Source organism: Mustelus asterias, chromosome 3 (genome assembly GCF_964213995.1).
Source record: "Mustelus asterias chromosome 3, sMusAst1.hap1.1, whole genome shotgun sequence".
Lineage (NCBI taxonomy): Eukaryota > Metazoa > Chordata > Chondrichthyes > Carcharhiniformes > Triakidae > Mustelus > Mustelus asterias.
In genome coordinates, this window is record NC_135803.1 from 87328219 (window position 1) to 87353165 (window position 24947).

At 43.7% G+C, this 24947-nt stretch overlaps 1 protein-coding gene across 1 annotated transcript in view; it reads right to left on the bottom strand.

Moving 5' to 3' along the window:
* Positions 1–24947, bottom strand: part of nr2c2 (nuclear receptor subfamily 2, group C, member 2) — a 388941-nt gene that overhangs the window by 58075 nt on the left and 305919 nt on the right. The window contains exon 12 of the mRNA XM_078210136.1: positions 10121–10242. Coding sequence (XP_078066262.1) covers positions 10121–10242 — 122 coding nt within the window. The remainder of the gene's footprint in view (positions 1–10120; positions 10243–24947) is intronic.

Sequence of the window (24947 nt, forward strand, 5' to 3'; positions counted from 1 at the left end):
GTACGACCTCGCACTTGCCCACGTTGAATTTCATCAGCCACTTCTTGGACCACTCTCCTAAACTGTCTAAATCTTTCTGCAGCCTCCCCACCTCCTCAATACTACCTGCCCCTCCACCTATCTTTGTATCATCGGCAAACTTGGCCAGAATGCTCCCAGTCCCGTCATCTAGATCGTTAATATATAAAGAGAACAGCTGTGGCCCCAACACTGAACCCTGCGGGACACCACTTGTCACCGGTTGCCATTCTGAGAAAGAACCTTTTATCCCAACTCTCTGCCTTCTGTCTGACAGCCAATCGTCAATCCATGTTAGTACCTTGCCTCGAATACCATGGGCCCTTATTTTACTCAGCAGTCTCCCGTGAGGCACCTTGTCAAAGGCCTTTTGGAAGTCAAGATAGATAACATCCATTGGGTTGAGAAACTTATCAGCCATGATTGAATGGCGGAGCAGACTCGACAGGCTGAACGGTCTTATGGTCCTGGTGGGCAGGAGCAAAGAATCTAGCAGGAACCAAAAAGTTGGAAATTCACTGCTGTAACATCTCATTGCAATTCTCCCTCCCTATGGCAGGTTAATTATGGGTCGGTTTCACACTGGCTGGTGGTGCAAATTCCATTTGCATCTTATGATACAAATTACCTGCTACCTAGAGGCTCCTTTACTATGAGGTTATTCATTAATTCTGTCTCATTGCACACAGTAAGAGTTTTAACAACACCAGGTTAAAGTCCAACAGGTTTATTTGGTAGCAAATACCATTAGCTTTCGGAGCGCTGCTCCTTCGTCAGATGGAGTGGAAATCTACTCTCAAAACCCATGGCTCACATGGGTTTTGAGAGCAGATTTCCACTCCATCTGACGAAGGAGCAGCGCTCCGAAAGCTAATGGTATTTGCTACCAAATAAACCTGTTGGACTTTAACCTGGTGTTGTTAAAACTCTTACTGTGTTCACCCCAGTCCAACGCCGGCATCTCCACATCATTGCACAATGCCAGATCGAAAATGGCTTGCTCTATGGTTGGCTCCAGCTTGTGCAGCGCTCAGAAATTGTCCCAAAAATACTCTATGAACTCATCCTCCAGGCTACCTTTCCCTTATTTCCATTAATCACAGATGATTACCTTTCTTGAAAGCCTCTTAAAAATCCTGTAAAAATATGTCCTACAACATAGTTACTTTTAGTTACAAACCCACCCCACAATTGACTTTATTCGTTTGTTATTTCTTACCTCGATCCAAATTGATTCTACATCTTGATTTTTATAACTAAGGTCATCTCTCTCTATTGAATTAATGGAATCTTTAATTAACAGAGTTAACCCACCTCATTTGCCAAGCTTTTTGTCCTTTGAAATGTCAAGTACTCAAAGGACAGAAAGCTGGTGAGCCTGACATCAGTGGTGTGGAGGCTTTTGGAGAAGATACTGAGGGACAGGATATATGCACATTTGGAAGAAAATGGACTGGTTAGTGACATACAGCATGGTGGTTTTGTGCAGGGAAGGTCATGTCTCACCAACTTGATTGAGTTATTTGACAAAGATAATTAGAGTCATAGAGGTTTAAAGCATGGAAAATTGATGAGGAAAGGGCTGTGGATGTAGTTTATATGGATTTTAGTAAGGCATTTGACAAGGTACCACATGGTAGACTGGCACAAAAATTAACATCACATGGGATTCAGGATGGGCTGGCTGGATGGATACAGAACTGGCTTGGTCATAGAAGACAGAGAGTAACGGTGGAAGGGTGTTTTTCAGAATGGAGATGTTCCGCAGGGATCAGAGCTGGGACCTCTGTTTGTAGTATATATAAATGATCTAGAGGAAAATGTGGGTGGTCTGATTAGTAAGTTTATGGATGACATGAAGATTGGTAAAGTTGATGATAGTGCCGGGCATTGTCAAAGGATACTACAGAATATAGATAGATTGGAGCCTGGCAGATGGAGTTTACTCTGGACAAATGTGAGGTGATGCATTTTGGAGGATGAAATTTAGGTGTGAATTATACTGTTGGTATAGAACCCTTAGGAGCATTAACATAGAGTCGGATCTGGGCGTGCAGGTCCACAATTCCCTAAAAGTGGCAACACAGGTGGCCAAGGTGATTAGGAAGGCATATGGCATGCTTGCCTTCATCAGCTGAGTTTTGAGTACAAGAGTTGGTAACTAATGATTCAGCTATATAAAACCTTGGTTAGGCCGTAATTGGAATATTTCTTGCAGTTCTGGTCACCAGAAGGACATGGAAGCTTTGGATAGAGTGCAAAGAAGGTTCACCAGGATGTTGCCTGGCCTCGAGGGTGTTGACTATCAGGAGAAATTGAATAAACAAGATTGTTTTCACTGGAAAGATGGAGGCTGAGAGGAGACCTGATAGAGGTCTACAAAATTATGAGAGGCATAGTGTTTCGAAGTTGGGTAGAGTGATTGTAGATTGGTGTTTGTAAAATTTTTAAAATTGTAAAATGCTCAGAGGAGGAAGCATTGCATGGTTCTGTTAAAAAGGTGGTGTTTTTTTCCTGTGCTTAGAAAGTTAAAAAAATGCTGGTGCATGTGAAGTCCCAGATTGAAACATTTGTATTGAAGGCCAGGCAGCAGTGTTGCCAAGACAACAAACAGGCTTTTGAATGTAGCCAATCAAATTTGAATCAGGCACTGATTTGAATCAGTTACCAGCAACCTATTAAATTTAAATTTGATGTTGTTGACAACCTAGGACCAATCACATTGTGGGAAATATTGATATGACATCGCAGGCATTAAAGAAGGGAGGCAGTGGCACAAAAACAGAGAGAGAAACTGCCATTTGCCAGAGGAACAGCCTCGTCCATGTCTTAGCGAAAGCTCCATTTCGATAGCGAAGGTAGCAAAGAAGACAAAAGTTCCAGACAGAAGAATCAACAGAGAAAGCCCAGAATATTCCGGAAGATGCCAAACCTGGTTGTAATTTAGAGAGTGACTAAAATTCTATTTTTTTGTTAATAAGTGGGAATTGTATTTATCTAAACAGCATTCTTCTGCATCTTTTTCATCAAATTTTGGTAATGTTTGGACATATTTGTATATATCTCTACCAGACGGTTGGCTACACTGAGCTTGCTCCTCATCACTTCTATCTTGCACTTTCACTTCTGTCATTTGAAATCTTTTTGCTTCAAGTTCCAACTTCATCTTTTCCAACCTAAACAATCTCTTTCTTCTGCTAGGGCCTTCCTCTCTCTCTGTCCTTCTCTCTTTCTTCTCTCTCTTTTTCACTTTTACTGCCAAGGCCTTCCTTTCCTATTCTCTATCTTCTAACTCCAATAGTCTCATTTGCAATTTAATTTTTTTAAACTCCACTGCAGTTGACTGTTTCTCTGATACACCTAAGTGCTTGACTACCTCCATTACAATTTCAGCTTTCTCATTATCCCTGGTTAAACCCAATTTTAGCCTGTTTGCTAATTCTATAAGTGTCATCTTTTTCTGTCTTTCTAAACTTTGTTGACAAATTTGGAAAGCGTCTTCAACCCCCAGAGCCTCTTTATCAATGCTAAGAGCCATTTCCCCATTTTTGATTTAACCGATAGCAAGCCACCAAAATTAAACAGATTTTCCACTTCTCACTTAAGGTTTATTTAAAGATCTAGGACTGTTCAAATCCAGATCCAAGGATCTTGGACTGTTCAAATCCTGGACCCGAGCCCCTAGTCTGTTATAAAGCAGAGGTGGATCCACCCCTCTCCGAGAACTAACACCTAACCACCCAAACCACTCGCCCCATAATCTGTAAAAAGTGAGTGAAGTGGTACGATCTGCTCTTCACCAACTTTTAGGTGTTAAATCAAAATAAATCTCTGATACTCTCTCTAGAATCAACAAGTAACAATTGATTTATCTAACTAACAGTGAACAAGTTAACTAAACTATTAGCAAACCAAATAAAACACGATTCTCATAGAATGCTCTTCAGATAAATACAATTCCCACTCATTAACAAAATAAAATTTAGTCACTTACAATTATAACCAGGTTTGATGTCTTCTGGAATATTCTGGGCCTTCTCTGTTGATTCTTCTGTCTGGATCTTCTTTCTTCTTTGGATACCTTCGCTATTGAGATAGTGCTTTCCCTTAAGACATAAATTAAGCCATGAGAGCCAGCAGTTTTCTCTCTCTCTAGAGCTGAGAGCTTCAAGTTTTTAGGTGTCCAGATCACCAATAACCTGTCCTAGTCTCCCCATGCTGACACTATAGTTAAGAAAGCCCACTAAAGCCTCTACTTTCTCAGAAGACTGGAAATTTGGCATGTCTGTGACAATCTCACCAACTTTTACAGATGCACCATAGAAAGCATTCTTCCTGGTTGTATCACAGCTTGGTATGGGCTCCTGCTCTGCTGAAGACACAAGAAACTACAAAGGGTCATGAATGAAGCCCAGTCCATCACGCAAACCAGCCTCCAATCCATTTACTCTGGCTACTCTTCCCACTGCCTCGGAAATACAGCCAGCATAATTATGGACCCCATGCACCCCAGACATACTCTCGTCCACCTTCTTCTGTCGGGAAAAAGATACAAAAGTCTGGGCTGACGTACCAACCAACTCAAGAACAACTTCTTCCCTGCTGCCATCAGACTTTTCATTGGGCCTACAGAGTGATCTTTCTCTACACCCTAGCTATGATTATAACACTACATTCTGCACTCTCTCCTTCTTTGTGAACGGTATGCTTTATCTGTATAGCGCGCAAGGAACAATACTTTTCACTGTATACTCATACATGTGACAATAATAAATCAAATCAAATCAACTAAGAGCTGTTACTCTGGCAGGTGGCAGTTTCTGTCTCTCCTTGTCCAACTGCCCCCTTCCTTTTATACCCACGATGACATATCAATATCCCGTACAATAGGATTGGTCTTAGGTTGCCAAAACCATCAGATTTAAATTTAATAGGTTGTTGCTCTCTAAGTGCCTGATTTAAATTGATTGGCTAAATTCAAAAGGCTGTTGTCTTGGTCTTTCAATACTAATGTTTCATTTTGCATTCTCTATGTTCTTGCAGTTTTAAAAAAATCTTTAAGCCCAGAAAAAGCACCACTTTTTAACAGAACCATGCAATGTTTTCCCCCCTAGCATTTTACAATTTTTAAATAATCTTACAAATGCCAACTCCACAACAGCAGCACAGTGGTTAGTACTGCTGCCTCACAGTGCCAGGGACCCGGATTCGATTCCCGGCACTGTCTGTGCAGAGCCTGCACGTTCTCCGTGTCTGCATGGGTTTCCTCCGAGTGCTCCGGTTCCCTCCCACAGTCCGAAAGACATGCTGGTTAGGTGCATTGGCCATGGTAAATTCTCTCTCACTGTACCCGAGTGTGGTGACTAGGGGATTTTCACAGTAACTTCATTGCAGTGTTTAAGTAAGCCTACTTGTGACACTAATAAATAAACTTTCAAACTTTAATCCAAAGAGCAGGGGTAATGCTCTGGGGACCTGGGATCAAATCCCACCATGGCAAATTGTGAAATTTGAATTCAATAAAAATCTGGAATTAAAAGTCTAATGTTAACCATGAAACCATTGTCGATTGTCATAAAAAGATATCAGGGAGGGAGGCAAATCTGTCATCCTTAGCTGGTCTGGCCTCCATGTGACTCCAATGTGGTTGACTTTTAAATGCCTCTGGAATGGCCTAGCAAGTCATGCAGTTCAAGGTCAATTGGGAATGGGCAACAAATGCAGGCCCAGCCAGCAACACCCAAACCACACCCACACGCCATGACCCAGCATTGTCAATCTTTACCCATGGGTAAACTTCTCCATTCCTGGCAACATCCATGTGAATCCTTTACCCGATCCAGTGTGATTATATCCTTTTTATAATGTGGTGATCTGGACTGCATGCAATATTCTAGCTGTAGCCTAACTGATGTTTTCAGTTCGGGTGTAGCATTTCTTTTTTTACATTCTATGCCTTATTTAATGAGGCAAAGTAGGCTGTGTGCTTGTTAACTAACCTAACTACCTGTCCTGCTGCCTTCGGGAATCATAGAATCTATGGTGCAGAAGGAGGACATCTGGCCCATCGAGCCTGCACCAATCACAATCCCACCCATGTCCTATTGCAGTAACCCCACATATTGACCCTCCTAACCCTCTTGACACTAAGGGGCAATTTATCATGGCCAATCAACCTAACCCACACATCTTTAGACTGTGGGAGGAAACTGGAGCACCCGGAGGAAACCCACGCAGACACGGGAAGAATGTGCAAACTCCACACAGATGGTGACCAGAGGCCCGAATTGAACCCAGCTCCCTGGCCTTTTGAGGTAGCAGTGCTAACCACTGTGCCACCATGCCGCCCATAACCGGGGACATGCATTCAACTCCCTCTATTCCTTTACACTTCTCATCATTTATTGTATATTTCCTTGTCTTACTGCACCTCCCAAAATTTATTACATCACACCTATATGGACTAAAGTCCAGTTTCCACTTTTCTGCCCAACTAACAAGACCATCTATATCTTTCTGCAGTCTAAAGCTTTCTTCCTCATTAACAACCATATGACAAACCGTCTGCAACTTCTCAATAAATGCCCCAAACGTTTCAGTCTAAATCATTGTTATATATATATATATACCACAAACAGCATTTCAGACTCCACTGCAAACAACCTTTCAGTCACAAAACCACACATCGATTTGATTTAATTTATATTGTCACATGTATACAGTGAAAAGTATTGTTTCTTGCACGTTATACAAACAAAACATACCATACATAGAGAAGGAAAGGAGAGGGTACAGAATGTAGTGTTACCATCTGTTATGAAGTTGGTGTTTGTAAAAAAAAAGTATTTCATGGTTCCTATAAAAGGTGGTGTTTTTCTGCACTTAGAGTTAAATAAAAGAGGTAGGTGCATTTGCAGTACACAGACTGAAACGTCTTAAAGGCCAAACAGTAGTGTTGCCAAGACAACAGAGCAGGTTTTTGAATTTTAATCAATCAATTTAAATTAGGCACTTGGATGACAGCAACCTATCAGACTTGAATTTGATGTTTTGGTAACCTGAGACTCACTCCTATTGTGGGGATGTTGGTAAGTCATCAGGGGTATAAGAGAGGTGTTGGGGGGGGTGAGGTGGGGGCACAAATGGGAGAAGAGCACATGCCACAGCTCACAGATTTAGAGAGAGAGAAATAGACAGCCAGCAACTGCTCTCTGACACAGCTTATTTATGTCTTAAAAGAAAGCCTCATCTCGATAGAGAAAATAACAAAGAAGAAAGAAAACAGAAGATTCCAGAAGACGCCAGACCTGGTTATAATTTTGAGAGTGACTAAAAATTCTATTTCTTTGTTAATAAGTGGGAATAGTATTTATCTAAACAGCATTCCATTAGAATAGTGTTTTTGGTTTGTTAATAGTTCAGTTAACCTGTTTACTGTTAGTTACATAAATAAAGTGTTACTTGTTGATTTTAAAGAGAGTGTCTCAGGTAGTTATTTTTGATTTAACCACAAAAAGTTGCTGAAGAGCAGATCATACTATTTCTCACACACTTGTAACAGATTATGAGGTGAGGTACTCCTCTCTGAGTGGTTAGGTGTTAGTTCTCAGAGAGGGGATCAACCTCCCCTTTATAAAACAGTTTAGGGTGTTGAGAAAGACCAACTTAATACGAGATAACAAAAACAGAAAATGCTGGAAAATCTCAGCAGGTCTGACAGCATTTGTGGGGAGAGAATAGAGCTAATGTTGGCTCCATTCTCTCCCCACAGATGCTGTTAATGTTAGACCTGCTGAGATTTTCCAGCATTTTCTGTGTTTGTTTCAGATTCCAGCATCTGCAGAATTTAGCTTTTATCTTAATGCATTGAAAAGTCTGATGGCAGCAGGGAAGAAGCTGTTCTTGAGTCAGTTGGTATGTGACCTCAGACTTTTGTATCTTTTACCCGACAGAAGGAGGAAGAAGTGAGTATGTCCGGGTGCATGGGGTCCTTGTTTATGCTGGCTGCTTTTCCGAGGCAGTGGGAAGTGTAAACAGAGTCAATTGATGGGAGGCTGGTTTGCGTGATGGATTGGGCTTCATTCATGACCCCTCATAGTTTCTTGCAGTCTTGGACAGAGCAAGAGCCATACCAAGCTGTGATACAACCAGAAAGGATGCTTTCTATGGTGAAAGTAAAAGTTGGTGAAAGTCGTAGAGGACATGTCAAATTTCCTTAGCCTCCTGAGAAAGTAGAGGTTTTCTTAACTATAGCGTTGGCATGGAGGGACCAGGACAGGTTATTGATGATCTGGACACCCAGAAACCTGAAAGTGGTCAACCATTTCCACTTCATCCCCATTGATGTAGACAGGTGTATATCCTCCACCATGCTTCCTGAAGTCAATGACTTTGAAGGAAGCATTATTGTCATCACACCAGTTCACCAGATTCTCTCTTTCCTGTACTCTGTCTCATCATTGTTTGAGGTCCGACCCACTACGATGGTGTCATCAGCAAACTTGAAAATTGAGTTGGAGGGGAATTTGGCCACACACTCATGGGTGTATAAGGAGTATAGTAAGGAGCTGAGGAAACAGGTGTGGGGCACCGGTGTTGAGGATGATCATGGAGGAGGTGTTGTTGCCTATTCTTACTGATTGCGGTGTGTGAGTTAGGAAGTCTAGGATCCAGTCGCAGAGGGAGGGGCCAAGCCCCAGACCATGGAGTTTGGAGATGAGTTTTGTAGGAATAATAGTGTTGAAGGCTGAGCTGTAGTCAATAAATAGGAGTCTGACATAGGTGTCTTTATTATCCAGGTGTTCCAAGGCTGAGTATAAGGCCAGGGAAATGTCTGCTGTAGACCTCTTGCAGCGATAGGCGAACTGTAGTGGATCCAGGCAATCTGGGAGGCCAGAATTGGTTCGTGCCATGACTAACTTTTTGAAGCACTTCATAATGATGGATGTCAGAGCCACCAGATGATAGTCATTAAGGCACAATGCCTAGCTTTTCTTTGGTATAGGGATGATGGTCGTCTTCTTGAAGCAGATGGGGACCTCAGATTAGTGACAAGAGAAGTTAAAGATGTCTGCGAATACCCCCGCCAACTGGTCCACGCAGGATCTGAGTGCTCATCCGGGTACTCCATCTGGGCCAGTCGCTTTCCGTTGGTTGACTTCGAGAAGGCTGATCTGACTTCTGCGATGGTGACCTTGGATACGGGTTCAGCAGAGGCTTCCGGGGTGGAGGGCATGCTCTCCGGGGCGGCACGGTAGCACAGTGGTTAGCACTGCTGCTTCACAGCTCCAGGGTCCCAGGTTCGATTCCCGGCTCGGGTCACTGTCTGTGTGGGTTTCTCCTCGTGTCTGCGTGGGTTTCCTCCGGGTGCTCCGGTTTCCTCCCACAGTCCAAAGATGTGCGGGTTAGGTTGATTGGCCAGGTTAAAAAAAAAATTGCCCCTTAGAGTCCTGGGATGCGTAGGTTAGAGGGATTAGCAGGTAAAATATGTGGGGGTAGGGCCTGGGTGGGATTGTGGTCGGTGCAGACTCGATGGGCCGAATGGCCTCCTTCTGCACTGTAGGGTTTCTATGATTCTATGATGATTCTTCCTCAAATGGGCATAGAATGTGTTGAGCTCATCAGGGAGCGGTGCAATGGTGCTGGTGATTCTACATGCCTTCATCTTGTAGCCTGTTATGTCTTGCAGACCTTGCCTCAATTATTATCCTTTACCTGCTGCCACTGAACCTATTTTAGATGCAACTTACTACTTTCCTTTGGATTGCATGATTTTTAGTTTGCCAAATGTCTTGCAAAAATTCATGTCAACGACATCAATTGTGCTAACTCATCAACTTTCTTTGTTTCTTCCTCAAAGAATTCAATCAAGTTATTCAGACAAGACCTTCCCTTAACAAATCCACGCTGACTGGTGTTGAGTAATCTGTGCCTTTCCAACTCACAAGCTATACTGTCCCTCAGGACTTTTCCAACAAGATGTCCACCATTAAAATTAGGTTGGCCAGTCTTAATTACTCAATCCGTCATTTTCTCTCTTTTTTAACAATGGTACAACAATAGCAGTACTTTTGCACCAGGATGTGTGAATTACAAGGCTTACCCTAGAGCTTGGAATGCTGGAATGGATCTGGCCCAGTGCATGGAGAGGAAGAGAAGTCGGGAGGCAGATTCACAGATATAATGTACATTCAGGTACTCGGGCATCGGGGTAGGCATGGTCAGCTGTTAAAGAAACCATACCGACTGTTATTCATCATAGCCCCTAAATGTCACAACATTAGCAATCAGCACTTGATAGTTTAGATAGTTTGACAATTATACATTATTAGTTACAATTTTAGGCCCAATATGTCTCTGCTGATGCTGATGTTCCACACATGCCCCAATATAATATAATTACCCCAGTTAGACAGAATTAGAAAGGGTTGATGCTGTTTCTACTCAGTTTTTATAGATGCAACTATCTTTTTAAGTCTTTCTTGAAAATTTTTTAACACGCGAATCATAGAAACATATTTCACAAAAGGAGGTAATTCAGCCCATCATACCTGTGCTTGCTCTTTGCAAGTGCAGTCATGTTCATTACCACTTCTCCACTCATTTCTTTAATCCTGTAAATTCCTCATCCTCAAATAACTGTCTAATTCCCTGTGAAAACTCATTACAAAATCAGCTTCCACCACCTTTCCAGGTAGACTGTTCCAGATCCTGACAGTGCTCTGAGTGAAGAATGTCTCCTTGTCTCCCAAGCAGATTTTCTGCCATGGTTTGAAACCTATGACCTCTGGTTACTGACGCACTTGCCGAGCGAACAGTTTTTACTTTTTATGTTAATCTCTATTAAGTCACCTTAAGTCTCTGTTCGCAGATCAGTCCTAAATGTTTTAATTTCTCCTCATAACTTAGAAACTAGGAGGAGTAAGCCATTTGGCCCTTTGAGACTGCCATTCAATTTGGTCATGGCTGACACTATCTCAACACCACACTCCTGAGCTCTCCCCATATCCCTTGACACCTTTAGAATCTAGAAACCTATCTATTTCCTCCTTAAATATATCCAGTGTTTTGGCCTTCACAACCGTCTGTGGTGGGGAATTCCACATGTTCACCACCTCTGAGTAAAGAAGTTTCTCCTCATCTCAGTCTGAAATGGCCTACCACGTATCCTGAAACTGTGGCCCCTTGTTCTCGACCCCCTCCAGCCAGAGGAAACAATGTCTGTGTCCAGTCTGTTCAGCCCTGTCAGAATTTTATATGTTTCAATGATGTCCCCTCTCATTCTTCTAAGTTCCAGTGAATACAGGCCTAGTCAACCCAATCTCTCTTCACATGACAATCCTGCCATCCCAGGAAGCAGTTTGGTGAATCTTTGCTGCACTCCCTTTATGGCAAGTATATATTTTCTTCGGTAAAGAAATCAAAACGACACACAATACATAGGAACATAGGAATTAGGAGCAGAAGTAGGCAAATTCAGCCCTTTGAACCTGCTCTGGCATTCAGTTAGATCATGGCTCATCTCTCCCTGTTTCACATACATCTCCCTACCTGTTCTCCACATTCCTTTAACCCATTTTCTATTAGAAATCTACCTAACTCCTTCTTGAAACCATTTGATGTTTCAGACTCCACCGTGCTCTGGGGCAGCAAGTTCCACAAATTCACCACCCTCTGCAAGAATCTACCATCTCTCAACCTATACCTGTGACTTCTTGTTCCAGATTGCCCCATTAGAGGAAACACCTGGTTTACATTCACTTTATCAATCTCTTTTAAGATTTTATATACCTTGATCAGATCCCCTTTCATCCTTCTAAACTCCAGTGAGTAGAAGCCCAAACTGTTTAATCTCTCCTCGTATGTCAACACTTTCAGCTCTGGAATGAATCTGCTGAACCTCTTCTGAACTGCCTCCAATGCCACCATATCCTTCCTCAAATAAGGAAACCAAAACTGGACATAGTACTCCTGATGTGGTCTCATCAACACACTTGCACCAACACTTCTCTACTTTTAAATTCCAGTCATTTTGCAATAAATGCCAACATTCCATTTGCCTTCTTTATTACATCCTGTACCTGCATGCTGACTTTCTGCGATTCATAAACAAAGTTACCCAAATCCCTCTGCCCAGACGCCTTTTGAAGCTGCTTTCCATTTAGCTCCAGGTGTGGTCTCACCAAGGCCCTGAACAGCTGCAGTAAGACATCCTTGCTCCTGTGCTCAAGTCCAATAAAGGCCAACATACTATTTGCCTTCCCAACTGCTTCCCCGCAACTGCCCAGCTAACCTTGTGATGGTGCAGGCAGTGTATTATTCAGGTCTCTTAGCTTGTTAATAAGGCTAAATAACCCTGATTATTCAGTCACATATAGTGGGCGGGCGGCCAGTTTTGTCACGCGTCCACCTCGCATATCATAGGTGTGAGCTTGGTGGTGGACCGGTAGGTAATGGGCCAGCCACCTGACCTATAATATGTGTGCTCTCCACCCACCCCCACCAAAAACAAGCCTAGTGGGGGCAAGTAAAATCTGACACTTTATCTCTTTGCAGCCTTCCTACATCCTCCTCACGCCTTTCCTTCCTGTCCAGTTTGTATTATCAGCAAAATTGGATATATTGCACTAGGTGCCCTCAAAGTAATTAATATATATTGGATTGGTTATTGGTTACTGGGTTTGTGATTGAAGAGTCTGGATTCATGATCTGGTGACATGGGTTTGTATCCCACCATGACAGCTGAGGAGTTTCAATTCAGTTAATTTCATAATTCTGGAACACAATAACAATCTAGCAATGAATTTTGAGTTGGGGTCCTGTCGACAAGGCCCAAAAAGTTGGGTTGGGGGTAAACTCAGCTTCAGTGATCCAATGGACCCAACACCACATCTTGTCAGCAGCAAGCAATCAACTGGCTGCACTGGGACAACGGACACGAGAAAAGCCAGTTGCCACCCCAAGTAGCACCCAGAAATGATTGCACCATCACAACCAGTTAAGTAGGGCCTGGGACTAGTCAAGCAGGACTAGCCAGGTCAAAGGGCGGGAGTTTGGTAAGGGTAGGTGGTGCGATTGCCATTAGGGGGCTGCTCCATGCATCAAAGAATACCCAAATAATAGGTACCTATGGTGAAAGGCTCTAGGGAGGCTGCCAAGGGTCATCAAGTGATTCCCCCATGTGGCAGAAGGCTCCCTTGCTACTGATAAAATGCCAGCAGTGGGGAGAAGATGACCTTAATTGGCCACTTAGGTGCTTCTGGGTAGGAATTCTGCCAACTTCCCCACCACTAGATAATGTACATAGCAACCCTGCCTTTGTGTTGGTTTAAAGCCCCTCACCCCTCCCAGCCCCTTCCCAGGTGACTGTTCACATCTCTTTTCACCCACGAGAATGAGGAAGTAGTTATGGAACTCGGGGACAGAGGCGATGAGGTTCTAGAGCAAATTGACATTGGGAGTGACAAGGTATTGAAGGGGTGAGTTTAATAGTGGACAAATCTCCAGGTCCAGATGAATTATGTCCCAGGCTGTTGTAGGAGGCGAGGGAATAAATTGCAGGGGCTCTGACCCAAATTTTTAATTCCTCTCTGGCCACTAGGGAGGTGCTAGAAGACTGGAGAACAGCTATTTAAGAAAGGTTGTAGAGTTGTCTGCGAACTACGGGCCGGTGAGTCTCACGTCTGTGGTTGGGAAACGACTGGAAAAACTTCTGAAGGAGAGCATCTATCTTCATTTGGAGAGGCAAGGTTAATCAAGATGAAGAGAGATTGAATAGTTTAGACCTATACTCCCTGGAATTTAGAAGAATGAGGGGAGATCAAACTGAGGTATACAAGATGATAAAAAGTATGGATAAAGTAGATGTGGAGCAGATGTTTCCACTGGGGGGGTATTTTAGGACGAGAGGTCATAGTCTTAGGATGAGGGATAGCAAATTTGAAACAGAGTTGAGGAGAAACTACTTCTCCCAAAGGGTTGTGAATCTGTAGAATTCACTACTCCAAAGTGCGGGGGAAGCTGGGACAGTGAGTAAATTTAAGGAGGAGTTAGACAGATTTTTAATTGGTAATGGGTTATAGGGTTATGGGGAGAAGGCTGGAAAATAGGAATGAGGAGAATATCAGCCATGATCGAATGGCGGAGCAGACTTGAGGGGCTAAATTGCCTAATTCTGCTCCTATATCCTATGTGATTAGGGATATTCAGCATGGTTTTGTCAGAGGGAGGTCATGCCTAACAAATTTGATTGAATTTTTTGAACATGTAACCAAGTGTGTGGATGAGGGTAGTGCGGTTGATGTAGTTTACATGGATTTCAGCAAAGCCTTTGACAAAGTCCCACATGGGAGACTTAGTAAGAAGGCAAATGCACATGGGATACAAGGTTATCTGATAGGGTGGATTTATAATTGGCTTAGCGGTTGGAGACCAGAGGGTGATGACAGACGGTTGCTTTAGTGACTGGAGGTCAGTGGCATACCACAGGGATCCGTGCTGGACCCTCTAGTGTTCATCATTTATATAAATGACATAGATGACTTTGTGGGGGGTAGGATCAGTAGGTTTGCCGATGACACAAAGATTGGCCGGGTGGTTAACAGTCTTGAGTTACAGGAAGATATAGACGAGATGGTCAAATGGGTGGATAAGTGGCAGGTGCAATTTAACTTTGAAAGTTGTGAGGTGATACACTTTGGAAGGAGTAATTTGACAAGGAAGTATACTATGAAAGGTCTGACACTGGGAAGTTCCGAAGAACAAAGGGACCTTGGCGTTTTTGTCCATAGGTCTCTGAAGGTAGAAAGGCAGGTTCATCGGGAGATTAGAAAGGCAAATGGCACACTTAACAATCCTTTATCAATCAGGGTATAGATTACAAGTGTGTAGTTCAACAACCAGTTCTTCATCCAGACACACGGAACAGCCATGGGGACCAAATTCGCACCTCAATATGCCAACATCTTCATGCACAGGTTCGAACAAGACTTCTTCACTGCACAGGACCTTCAACCGATGCTATACACTAGATACATCGATGACATTTTCTTCCTTTGGAGTCATGGTGAGCAATCACTGAAACAACTATATGATGACATCAACAAGTTCCATCCCACCATCAGACTCACCATGGACTACTCTCCGGAATCGGTTGCATTCTTGGACACACGCATCTCCATTAAGGACGGTCGCCTCAGCACCTCACTATACCGCAAGCCCACGGATAACCTCATGATGCTCCACTTCTCCAGCTTCCACCCTAAACACGTAAAAGAAGCCATCCCCTACGGACAAGTCCTCCGAATACACAGGATCTGCTCGGATGAGGAGGATCGCAACAGACACCTCCAGACGCTGAAAGATGCCCTCATAAGAACAGGATATGGGGTTCAACTCATCGATCAACAGTTCCGACGTGCCACAGCGAAAAACCGCACCGACCTCCTCAGAAGACAAACACGGGACACGGTGGACAGAGTACCCTTCGTCGTCCAGTACTTCCCCGGAGCGGAGAAGCTACGGCATCTCCTCCGGAGCCTTCAACATGTCATTGATGAAGACGAACATCTCGCCAAGGCCATCCCCACACCCCCACTTCTTGCCTTCAAACAACCACGCAACCTCAAACAGACCATTGTCTGCAGCAAACTACCCAGCCTTCAGGAGAACAGTAACCATGACACCACACAACCCTGCCACAGCAACCTCTGCATGACGTGCCGGATCATCGACACGGATGCCATCATCTCACGTGAGAACACGATCTACCAGGTACACGGTACATACTCTTGCAACTCGGCCAACGTTGTCTACCTGATGCGCTGCAGGAAAGGATGTCCCGAGGCATGGTACATTGGGGAAACCATGCAGACGCTACGACAACGGATGAATGAACACCACTCGACAATCACCAGGCAAGACTGTTCTCTTCCTGTGGGGGAGCACTTCAGCAGTCACGGGCATTCAGCCTTGGATCTTCAGGTAAGCGTTCTCCAAGGCGGCCTTCACGACACACGGCAGCGCAGAGTCGCTGAGCAGAAACTGATAGCCAAGTTCCGCACACATGAGGACGGCCTAAACCGGGATGTTGGATTTATGTCACATTATCAGTAACCCCCACAGCTTGCCCCTGCTCTTGCATAATCTCACCAGCTGTTCTGTCTGGAGACAATACACATCTCTTTAACCTGTGTTTAATGTTCCCTCCAACCACATTATCTGTACCTTTTAAGACCTGGCTGGCTGTAGAGATTTGCATTCTAATTAGTATTCTGTAACTTGATTTCTGTGTCTGTGCACTGTTGGAGAACAGATAACCACTCCATCTGACGAAGGAGCAGCACGCTCCGAAAGCTTATGGTATTTGCTACCAAATAAACCTGTTGGATTTTAACCTGGTGTTGTGAGACTTCTTACTATAGATTACAAAGCAGAGAGGACATGATGGAGTGATATAAAACTTTGGTGAGGCCACAGCTGGAGTATTGTGTGCAGTTCTGGTCGCCACATTATAGGAAGGACGTGAACACACTGGAAGGGGTGCAGAGGAGATTTACCAGGATGTTGTCTGAGGTGGAGCATTTAAGTTATAATGAGAGGTTGGATGGGCTCGGTTGTTTTCTCTGGAGCAGAGAAGACTGAGGAGCGACCTGATTGAGGTGTTCAAGATTATGAGGGGCATGGACAAGGTGGATAGGAAGCAGTTGTTCCCCTTAGTTGAAGGGTCAGTTACGAGGGGACACAAGTTAAAAGTGAGGGGTGGGAGGTTTAGGGGGGATTTGAGGAAAATCGTTTTTACCCAGAGGGTGGTGACGGTCTGGAATGCACTGCCTAGGAGGGTGGTGGAGGCGGGATGCCTCACATCCTTTAAAAAATACCTGGATGAGTACTTGGCACGCCATAACATTCAAGGCTATGGCCAAGTGCTGGCAAGTGGGATTAGGTGGGCAGGTCAGGACCTTTCATGCGTCAGTGTGGACTCAATGGACTGAAGGGCCTCTTCTGCACTGTAGTATTCTGTGATTCATATTCCATCTGGTCAGGTGGGGTATGCCATATCAGCGAGCGTCCTTTTCTAGATGACCGTCGAAGTATCAACAACTTCTTAGAACATAGAACATAGAAAAGCTACAGCACAAACAGGCCCTTCGGCCCACAAGTTGCGCCGAACATGTCCCTACCTACTAGGCTTACCTATAACTTACCTCTATCTTACTAACTTCCATGAACTTATCCAAAAGTCTCTTAAAAGACCCTATCAAATCCGCCTCCACCACCACTACTGGCAGCCGATTCCACACACCCACCACCCTCTGAGTGAAAAACGTACCCCTAACATCTCCTCTGTACCTACTCCCCAGCACCCTAAACCTGTGACCTCTTGTGACAACCATTGCAGCCCTGGGTAAAAGCCTCTGAGAATCCACTCTATCAATACCTCTCAACATCTTATACACCTCTATCAGGTCACCTCTCATCCTTCGCCTCTCCAAGGAGAAAAGACCTAGCTCTCTCAACCTATCCTCATAAGGCATGCCATCTAATCCATGCAACATCCTTGAAAATCTCCTCTGCATCCTTTCTATGGCTTCCACATCTTTTCTGTAATGAGGTGACCAGAACTGGGCACAGTACTCCAAGTGGGGTCTGACCAGGGTCCTATACAGCTGCAGCATTATCTCCCGATTTCTAAACTCAATTCCTCTATTGATGAAGGCCAGTATTCCATACGCCCTCTTAATCACAGCCTCTACCTGCGACGCTGCTTTGAGCGTCCTATGAACCCGGACCTCAAGATCCTTCTGATGTTCCACACTGCCAAGCATCTTACCCTTAATATTATATTCTTTCATCCTATTCGACCTGCCAAAATGAACCACCACACACACTTATCTGGGTTGAAGTCCATCTGCCACCTTCTCCGCCCAATCTTGCATCTTATCTATGTCTTGTTGCAACTGCTGACATCCCTCTACACTATCCACAACACCACCAACCTTTGTGTCATCAGCAAACTTGCCAACCCATCCTTCCACTTCCTCATCCAGGTCATTTATAAAAATCACAAAGAGCAAGGGCCCCAAAACAGATCCCTGGGGCACTCCACTGGTGACCGACCTCCATGCTGAAAAAGACCCATCTACAACCACTCTTTGCCTTCTGTGGGCAAGCCAGTTCTGAATCCACAAAGCAATGTCCCCTTGTATCCCATGCCTCTTCACTTTCTCAATAAGCCTTGCATGGGGCACCTTATCAAACGCCTTGCTGAAATCCATATAAACTACATCTACCGCTCTTCCCGCGTCTATGTGTCTAGTTACATCTTCAAAAAATTCAATTAGGCTCGTAAGGCATGATCTGCCTTGGACAAAGCCGTGCTGGCTATTTCTGATCATACTATTCCTCTCCAGATGTTCATAAATTCTGCCTCTCAGGATCTTCTCCATCAACTTACCAACCACTGAGGTTAGACTCACTGGTCTATAATTTCCTGGGCTATCTGTTCTCCCTTTCTTGAATAACGGAACCACATCCGCAATCCTCCAATCCTCCGGAACCTCTCCCGTCTCCACTGATGACGCAAAGATCATCGCCAGAGGCTCAGCAATCTCTTCCCTCGCCTCCCACAGTAACCTGAGGTACATCCCATCCGGTCCCGGCTATTTATCTAACTTGATGCTTTTCAAAAGCTCCAACACATCCTCCCCTAATGTCCCCATGCTCAATCTTCTCAGTCCACTGCAAGTCTGGACTGCAACTACCAAGATCCTTTTCCACTGTGAATACTGAAGCAAAGTATTCATTGAGTACCTCTGCTATTTCTACTGGTATTTCTACAGACTTTCCCACCATCACATTTGATAGGTCCTACTCCTTCACATCTTATCTTCTTGCTCTTAACATACTTATAGAATGCCTTGGGGTTTTCCTTTATCCTGTCTGCCAAGGCCTTCTCATGACCCCTTCTTGCTCTTCTAATTTCCCTCTTAAGTTCCTTCCGACTAGTCGTATACTCTTCTAGATTTCTAACATTACTGAGCTACCTGAACCTTTTGTAGGCTTTTCTTTTCTTCTTGACTAAATTTGTTACAGCTTTCGTGCACCATGGTTCCTGTAACCTACCATAACTCCCCTGTCTCATTGGAACATTGGTGTGCAGAGTTTCAGACAAATTTTCCTTGAAAATTTGCCTCATTTCTTCTGTACATTTCCCTGAGAAAACCTCCTTCCAATTTATGCCTCTAATTTCCTGCCTAATAGCCTCATAATTGCCCTTACTCCAAATAAACACTTTCCTAGCTTGACTGATCCTATCTCTCTCCAATGCTAATGTAAAGAAGATAGAGTTATGATCACTATCCCCAAAATGCTCTCCCGCTGAGAGATCTGACACCTGCCCAGGTTCATTCCCTAATACCAAATCAAGTACAGCCTCTCCTCTTGTAGGCTTATCCACATACTGTGTCAGGAAGCTCTCCTGAACACACCTCACAAACTCCTCCCCATCTAAACCCCTTACCCTAGGGATATTCCAATCGATATTTGGGAAATTAAAATCTCCCATCACGACCACTCTGTTATTATCACATCTCTCCAGGATCTGCTTCCCAATCTGCTCCTCCACGTCCCTACTACTATTGGGCAGCCTATAGAAAACACCCAGTAAAGTTATTGACCCCTTCCTGTTGCGAACCTCCACCCAGAGATTCCGTAGACAATCCCTTTGTGGCATCCATCTTTTCTACAGCCGTGACACTATCCCTGATCAACAGTGCCACTCCCCCACCCCTTTTGCCTCCTTCCCTGTCCCTCCTGAAACATTTGAAACCCGGCACTTGAAGTATCCAGTCCTGTCCCTGAGATAACCAAGTCTCTGTAATGGCCACCACATCACACTTCCAAGTAGTGATCCACGCTCTAAGCTCATCCATTTTGTTCACTACACTCCTTGCGTTAAAATACACACATCTCAACCCTTCGGTCTGAGCGCTCCCCTTCTCCGTCACCTGCGTATCCTCCCTCTGACACCGTCGACAAGCCCCTTTTATTTTTGAGCTAACCTCCTGTCTCCCAGTCACCTCATTTTGATTCCCATTCTCATTTCTCCCACAACAACAACTTCAGGCTAGGATTCCGCTGTTTCTGTTTCCATTTCGGAGTCGGAAATCCAAGCCGGTCAAGGACAGTAGTGGGAACTTGTGTATGGAGTCAGAAGAGATAGGAGAGGTGATGAATGAATACTTTTCTTCAGTGTTCACCAAGGAGAGGGGCCATGTTTTTGAGGAAGAGAAGGTGTTACAGGCTAATAGGCTGGAGGAAGTAGATGTTCGGAGGGAGGATGTACTAGCAGTTTTGAATAAACTGAAGGTCGATAAGTCCCCTGGGCCTGATGAAATATATCCTAGGATTCTTTGGGAGGCAAGGGATGAGATTGCAAAGCCTTTGGCTTTGATCCTTGGGTCCTCACTGTCCACGGGGATGGTGCCAGAGGACTGGAGAGTGGCGAATGTTGTTCCTCTGTTTAAGAAAGGGAATAGAAATGACCCTGGTAATTATAGGCCGGTTAGTCTTACTTCGGTGGTTGGTAAGTTGATGGAAAAGGTCCTTAGGGATGGGATTTACGACCATTTAGAAAGATGCGGATTAATCCGTGATAGTCAGCACAGATTCATGAAGAGCAAGTCGTGCCTCACAAATTTGATAGAATTTTTTGAGGAGGTAACTAAGTGTGTTGATGAAGGTAGGGCAGTTGATGTCATATACATGGATTTTAGTAAGGCGTTTGCAGCTTATGATGAAAGTAAGGAGGTGTGGGATAGAGGGAAAGTTGGCCGATTGGATAGGTAACTGGCTATCTGATCGAAGGTGGTGGTGGATGGAAAATTTTCGGACTGTAGGCAGGTTGCTAGCGGAGTGCCACAGGGATCAGTGCTTGGTCCTCTGCTCTTTGTGATTTTTATTAATGACTTAGAGGAGGGGGCTGAAGGGTGGATCAGTAAATTTGCTGATGACACCAAGATTGGTGGAGTAGCGGATGAGATGGAGGGCTGTTGTAGACTGCAAAGCGACATAGATAGGATGCAAAGCTGGGCTGAAAAATGGCAGATGGAGTTTAACCATGATAAATGTGAGGTGATTCATTTTGGTAGGACAAATTTAAATGTGGATTACAGGGTCAAAGGTAGGGTTCTGAAGGAACAGAGAGATCTTGGGGTCCATATCCACAGATCTCGGAAGGTTGCCACTCAAGTGGATAGAGCTCTGAAGAAGGCCTATAGTGTGTTAGCTTTTGTTAACAGGGGGTTGGAGTTTAAGAGCCGTGGGGTTGTGCTGCAACTGTACAGGACCTTGGTGAGACCGCATTTGGAATATTGTGTGCAGTTCTGGTCACCTCACTATAAGAAGGATGTGGAAGCGCTGGAAAGAGTGCAGAGGAGATTTACCAGGATGCTGCCCGGTTTGGAGGGTAGGTCTTATGAGGAAAGGTTGAGGGAGCTAGGGCTGTTCTCTCTGGAGTGGAGGAGGTTGAGGGGAGACTTGATAGAGGTTTATAAAATGACGAAGGGGATAGATAGAGTGAACGTTCAAAAACTATTTCCTCGGGTGGGTGGAGCTATTACAAGGGGACATAACTATAGGGTTCATGGTGGGAGAAATAGTAAGGATGTCCGAGGTAGGTTCTTCACTCAGAGAGGTTGGGGTGTGGAATGGACTGCCTGCAGTGATAGTGGAGTCAGACACTTTAGGAACATTTAAGCGGTTATTGGATAGGCACATGGAGCACACCAGGATGATAGGGAGTGGGATAGCTTGATCTTGGTTTCAGATAAAGCTCGGCACAACATCGTGGGCCGAAGGGCCTATTCTGTGCTGTACTATGTTCTATGTTCTATCTCATCGGCTGCTTTTGGGCCTCCCATTGGTTGAGTTGCTTTGTTCTTCCTCAGTGCACTTGGAGTTTCCGATGGCATACTCTCTGTGTTGGCTGCTTCCGTCAACAGCTCCCGATGGTGTAGGTGGTCTACATGCTTCCTTAGGATCTTATCCCCAACCTTTACCATATCAGACACTGTCCTTGTTATTGAAAGTCTTGTTCCTGGCGCCTATGGGGTGCTGTTTCCAAAATTTCGTACTTGGACCATGTTGCCTGGTGAAAAAACTATCCGTTTTTAGTCTTTCATGGTCCCTTTTTTGGGCTTCTTGCTTCTTTTCAACTCTTCCACTTAAGTTCGGGAAGGTAAGGCTTAGCCTGGTCTGTAGCACCTGCCCATCAGTAACTCAGCCGGGGCTAAACCTGACGTTATGTGTGACATTGTTCTGTAATTAAAAAGGAAATATGCCAGTTTTCTGTCTACAGACCCCCTGGTCTGTTTTTTTCATTTCTTTTATAAAAACTTGGACTGCATGTTCCACAAATCCATTTGATGATGGATGGTAATGAACCTACGGACATGTCATACTCTGTTTGTTTCCATAAATGACCTAACTTCCCGACTGGTAAATGGGGTTCCATTGTCTGTCACAAAAACGTCTGGGATTCCATGAGTACTAAAAGATTGCCTAAGTCTCTCTATTGTGTTCTGACATGGTGGACGTCATCCAGTGCACCTTGATCCACTTAGAGTGGGCGCCGATTAGTAAATAAAACATTGATGGTTCTGTGAAATCCGAATGCACCCAAACCCATGGTTTTCTTGGCCACTCCCAGGTGTGTACGGAAGCTACCGGTGGTGCTGTTATGGTGAAATTAAAATGATGGACACAAAATGGTTACCTGGCACACAAAATGGACTCTGGGAAGGGACATTAAAAGGCACTGGCTTTGGGCACAGATAGTTACACATAGTTAAAACCTGCAGTATCTGAATTGCTACAGGAAACTGGTCAAACCTTGAGGCACCTTAAAACTTGAGATAAGAGCAGACCCAGAACAATGAGTTTGATAATAAGATCAGCCACTGATGGGGACATAAATGCATAAATGTAACGAGATCAGCCACTGATGGGGACATAAATACATAAATGTATATATCGAAACCAGTCATTAATAGAGGACATAACTACATAAATGTATCCACTCTATATACAATGATGTGTTAACTATCCATGTCCGTACCTGTCTGCTTGTAATGATGTGTTAACTGTCGATGTCCGTATCTGCCTACTCAACTTGTAACGATGTGTTAACGGCTAATGTCCGTACTGCCTATTGTCTAAAAAATATAAGAGATGCTCAATTACCATTGTGTAGTTGAGAAGGTAGCTGCCAAGTACTGCGGAGTACCAGTGCTTTCTCCCAAAACTTTGTCCAAAATAAAACTGTTTTGTTGAACCTCCAAGTCTGACTCCGAAGTGGTAAATTTCTCACAACAATTGGCATAGTCGGCAAGGATCTCATTGCTGCTAAGTTCGATCGATTGGCCACAATCGGAAAGCCGGGGTAGAGATCACTGAATCTGTGGGAGTCAGACGAGGTCAACAATACAGTTTAAAAGGGGTTAAAATTAAGGGGTATTTATAGTGATAAGTATTGATTGTATCTGGTATTATAGTGATAAGTACTAACTGTTGATGATATAGTGATAAGTGTTGATTGTATCTGGTATTATAGTGATAAGTACTAACTGTTGATGATATAGTGATAAGTATTGATTGTATCTGGTATTATAGTGATAAGTACTAACTGTTGATGATATAGTGATAAGTGTTGATTGTATCTGGTATTATAGTGATAAGTACTAACTGTTGATGATATAGTGATAAGTGTTGATTGTATCTGGTATTATAGTGATAAGTACTAACTGTTGATGATATAGTGATAAGTATTGATTGTATCTGGTATTATAGTGATAAGTACTAACTGTTGATGATATAGTGATAAGTGTTGATTGTATCTGGTATTATAGTGATAAGTACTAACTGTTGATGATATAGTGATAAGTATTGATTGTATCTGGTATTATAGTGATAAGTACTAACTGTTGATGATATAGTGATAAGTGTTGATTGTATCTGGTATTATAGTGATAAGTACTAACTGTTGATGATATAGTGATAAGTATTGATTGTATCTGGTATTATAGTGATAAGTACTAACTGTTGATGATATAGTGATAAGTATTGATTGTATCTGGTATTATAGTGATAAGTACTAACTGTTGATGATATAGTGATAAGTGTTGATTGTATCTGGTATTATAGTGATAAGTACTAACTGTTGATGATATAGTGATAAGTATTGATTGTATCTGGTATTATAGTGATAAGTACTAACTGTTGATGATATAGTGATAAGTGTTGATTGTATCTGGTATTATAGTGATAAGTACTAACTGTTGATGATATAGTGATAAGTATTGATTGTATCTGGTATTATAGTGATAAGTACTAACTGTTGATGATATAGTGATAAGTATTGATTGACTGTTACTTGTGCTGACCGACTAGAGGACAAGGAAGTGCCTGTCTCAAACGTGCAGCCTTAGACCGGTTGTTAAGAGGGGATATAAGATAATGAAGGGGCTGGATAGGGTAGAGATGGAGAGATTCTTTCCACTTAGAAAGGAAACTAGAACTAGAGGGCACAGCCTCAAAATAAAGGGGGGTCAGTTTAGGACAGAGTTGAGGAGGAACTTCTTCTCTCAGAGGGTGGTGAATCTCTGGAATTCTCTGCCCACTGAAGTGGTGGAGGCTACCTCGTTGAATATGTTTAAATCACGGATAGATGGATTCCTGATCGGTAAGGGAATTAGGGGTTATAGGGATCAGGCGGGTAAGTGGAACTGATCCACTTCAGATCAGCCATGATCTTATTGAATGGCGGGGCAGGCTCGAGGGGCTAGATGGCCTACTCCTGCTCCTATTTCTTATGTTCTTAAATCCCCCACGCGAAGGTCAGGACCCTGAAGTGGGCGTAGAGGCACAAGGGC